Below are 3,390 nucleotides of genomic sequence, written 5' to 3' on the forward strand. Positions count from 1 at the left end.
TGGTGGAATTTCAGAACAAAACCAAGCCTATGGAGCTCTTTCGTATGTCAGAAATACTGTAAAAATTTGAATTCTATAATTGTTCCATGGAAAATGGGGTCTCACATTTGGAGAAAAATGTTGGAATGCAGAGATCTTATTGAACATCAAATCGTTTGGCAAACAAAAAGGGGATCCTCACTATTTTGGTTTGAAAACTGGACAGGTCTTGGGGCACTATATTTTTTAGTTCCTCGGGACTTTGGCATTGATGAAACTATACATAATGTACATGATGTTACCTTAGATGGTGAGTGGGATGTGGACAGGCTATTTGAAATGCTTCCTGAAGATTTAGCAGTACACATTCTGGAGAAAATCAAACCATCTTCACCTCAGCAGGTTCTTGACATGCCTTGTTGGATGCTGGAAACAAGAGGATATTTCAGTGTTAAGTCAACATGGGATTATACGAGAAGAAGAGACGAACCAAAAACAACTTATATGATGATTTAGGTAAAGGGACTGCCTTTTAAAATAGCATTTTTCATGTGGAAAGTGTGGAAAGTAAAGCTACCTTTAGATGATTTCTTGAAAAGAGTAGGCTACTGCATGCCATCAAAATGTTGGTGTTGTGTACAGCCTGACGAGGAATCTCTTCAGCACTTGTTTTTTAGATCAGAAACTGCAAGGACAACATGGAAGTATTTTCTATCGAGGGCAGGAATAGCTATGGAGGGACTTACTTTGCACCAAGCAATCACAAAATGTTGGACTGCAAATGTGTGCTTAAGGCTCAAACCAGTAATGCAAGCACTCCCCTCGTGTGTAGTCTGGGAACTCTGGAAAAGAAGAAATAGTATGAAGTATGGTGATGTTGTGACAACTAGCAGGGTGATTTATCAAGTTTTATCAAGTCTACAGGCATTGGTGATAGTGAGAAAGCCTGGGATGGAAATGGTACCTCACAAATGGCAAGATTTATTAACTATGATGGAAAATTTCACTCCTAAACTTAAGGTTACCAAAGTCATGTGGGAACTTCCAAGTGCAGGATGGCTAAAAGTTAATACGGATGGTGCATCGAGGGGAAATCCAGGCAGGAGCTCAATAGGTTTTTGTATAAGAAATGAAAGTGGTGACATAGTCAAGTCAGTAGGGAAGGAGATTGAGGAGACAAGAAACACAGTAGCTGAAGCGAAGGCCATGGTAGAAGCACTAAGGTTTTGCAGATTTCAACAATACTCTCATGTATGGCTTCAAACTGACTCAATGTTATTAAAAAAGATAATGGATGGGATCTGGAAACCACCATGGATCATATCTGAGCAGGTAGAGGAAATGGTGCAACTAATGAATGGGGGCAATTACACAGTTACTCATATTCATAGGGAGGGGAACAAGTTGGTAGATCACTTGGCTAATTATGCTTTAGATCATGGAGAAATAGAATGCCAACAATTCTGGCATCTAGATGCACAGGGAAGGAGGTTAGTCAATGAAGATAAGATGCAATGTCCAAGGCTAAGGGTGAAGGTGGACAAGATATAAGAAGCAAAGAGAAAAGGAAGAGCATGAGGTGCCACTACATTTGCTTATGGCACTCAATGCAGCAACTTTTCGAGATAACCTTTGCTAAAGAACAAAAACACATCAATAATCGAGCACAACAACAAAGACTAAGGGCATTGGAAACCCAACCAGCATGGGGTGATCGCGTGCTTTCAATTCTTTGGATATACAACCAGCATGGTGCAGAAGTGCTTAATTTCGGGGAGAATATGCCAGTTGAACAAAAGCAAACGCAGCTTTTAATAGCTTGAACTATTACCGAGATTCACTACTTTAAATACATTTGTACAGAAGCAGGAAATGCAATTTTAAAGGGGCAAAACACACGCATGCTTCAATTCGAGACAGGATATGGGAATATAAAAATGATTGATCTTCATTTCGAGCACAACAAGAACCAAAACGCATTGGAAACACAACTAGCATGTGCAGAAAGAATGTCTTCAAGAAAAGGTGGCAACAAAGGCCAATGCAGTTTTTTGATTTTTATATTAAAGCATACTTCGTCCAACAGCTGGTTTGCAAGCTTGTTTATGACTTTCTTAATGGAAGCATGATTCTACATGGAATTTCGTCAATCAAGGCAGGCACAACAACAGTCAAAAGCATACAAAAGCTTGGCAATGTCACGCTGAAAAGCTAACATTGTCTTGACAAACAAGGCCCTCTTGGAATTTTAAAATAGCTAACATTGGGTGGAGGAGCTGGTACAATTTTTAATACATGGATCATCTCCCAATCTTGGTATTCACAAGCCTCAAAGCATGCTCCTTGGAAGAATCACAGCATGCTCCTTGGAGAAAGAATGGGCACATGCAAGAGGAAGGCATGTGCTTTGGGAAGCAAGCCTGAAGTCTACAGTGTCGTATGCTACAGTGCCGTGCTACAGTACCAAGCTACAAAATTGGTGGAGTCGACGTGAAGTTGCTGAAAAGGGGCTATTCATGCAAATCAAATTTAACTCTACAACTGGGACACTTTGGACTGTAGATACAATGTCGACAAGGACTCACTTGGGCTGTTTTGACAACTACAAAGTTTTAGTAGGCATAATGTGATATTAATTTGAGTATTATGCTCAATTTTGATAGTACGTTACATTAGAGTGCAAAGTCTATTTCCTTTCATTGAAGGAAGTCAATGACAATTTACTAATTATTGTATTTTCTTTTCTATTTTCAATAAAAAAAACTAGCCCTAGGCGCTTGCCTAGCGGATTGAAAAAAAAAATAAAAAAAAAATTCAAGTTCCATTTTTGAAAGTCCTTTTGAAATTCATAATGCCTACACACAAACAGGGGCAAAATTACACCATAAACTTCTGAACTAGTAAACTATACTTCAGGCTGTATCTAAGCGAGTCTGAATACTCGATCAATGAAAGGCAAAACTCAGCCCAGATCCGCTAAACTAAGGCAGAAATGGTTTGAAACGAGCATCATGCAACCTACAGCTATGAAATGCATTCAGCACCAACTAATTTCACAATCAAACTGAGTAGTGCGGCCTTCAATTCATACACATTCTACTAAATCCAGAAGACTTTCATGAACTAACTACACTTAAGCAGAAAACTCATATCTAGCCCTTAGGACAAAACCTGCAGCCATGGTGACATGAATAACTCATAAAAGATTGAACTAAAAGGAAACCAGAATGAAATGCAAGAAAACTAGTAAAAACAAAAATGAAGAGTCAACAACAAAAATTAATAGTGTCATCTCATCAATTTGAGTTAAACAACTTCACATACAGCTCGATTGAGTTTCATTTCCATTCATGGTTTGAAGGAATACCTGAAAATGAAAGAAAATAAGAGGTGAAGGATTAGCAGTAGCAG

At 38.7% G+C, this 3,390-nt stretch overlaps 1 protein-coding gene across 1 annotated transcript; it reads left to right on the top strand.

Annotated features, from left to right (window-relative positions):
• Positions 1-528: 528 nt before the first annotated feature.
• Positions 529-1,530, top strand: LOC107788095 (uncharacterized). Its single transcript, XM_016609755.2, has one exon. It carries the CDS (start codon positions 529-531, stop codon positions 1,528-1,530), a length of 1,002 nt encoding a protein of 333 aa, XP_016465241.2.
• Positions 1,531-3,390: the final 1,860 nt, after the last annotated feature.

This window comes from Nicotiana tabacum, chromosome 8 (assembly GCF_000715075.1).
Source record: "Nicotiana tabacum cultivar K326 chromosome 8, ASM71507v2, whole genome shotgun sequence".
In the NCBI taxonomy this organism is placed as follows: domain Eukaryota; kingdom Viridiplantae; phylum Streptophyta; class Magnoliopsida; order Solanales; family Solanaceae; genus Nicotiana; species Nicotiana tabacum.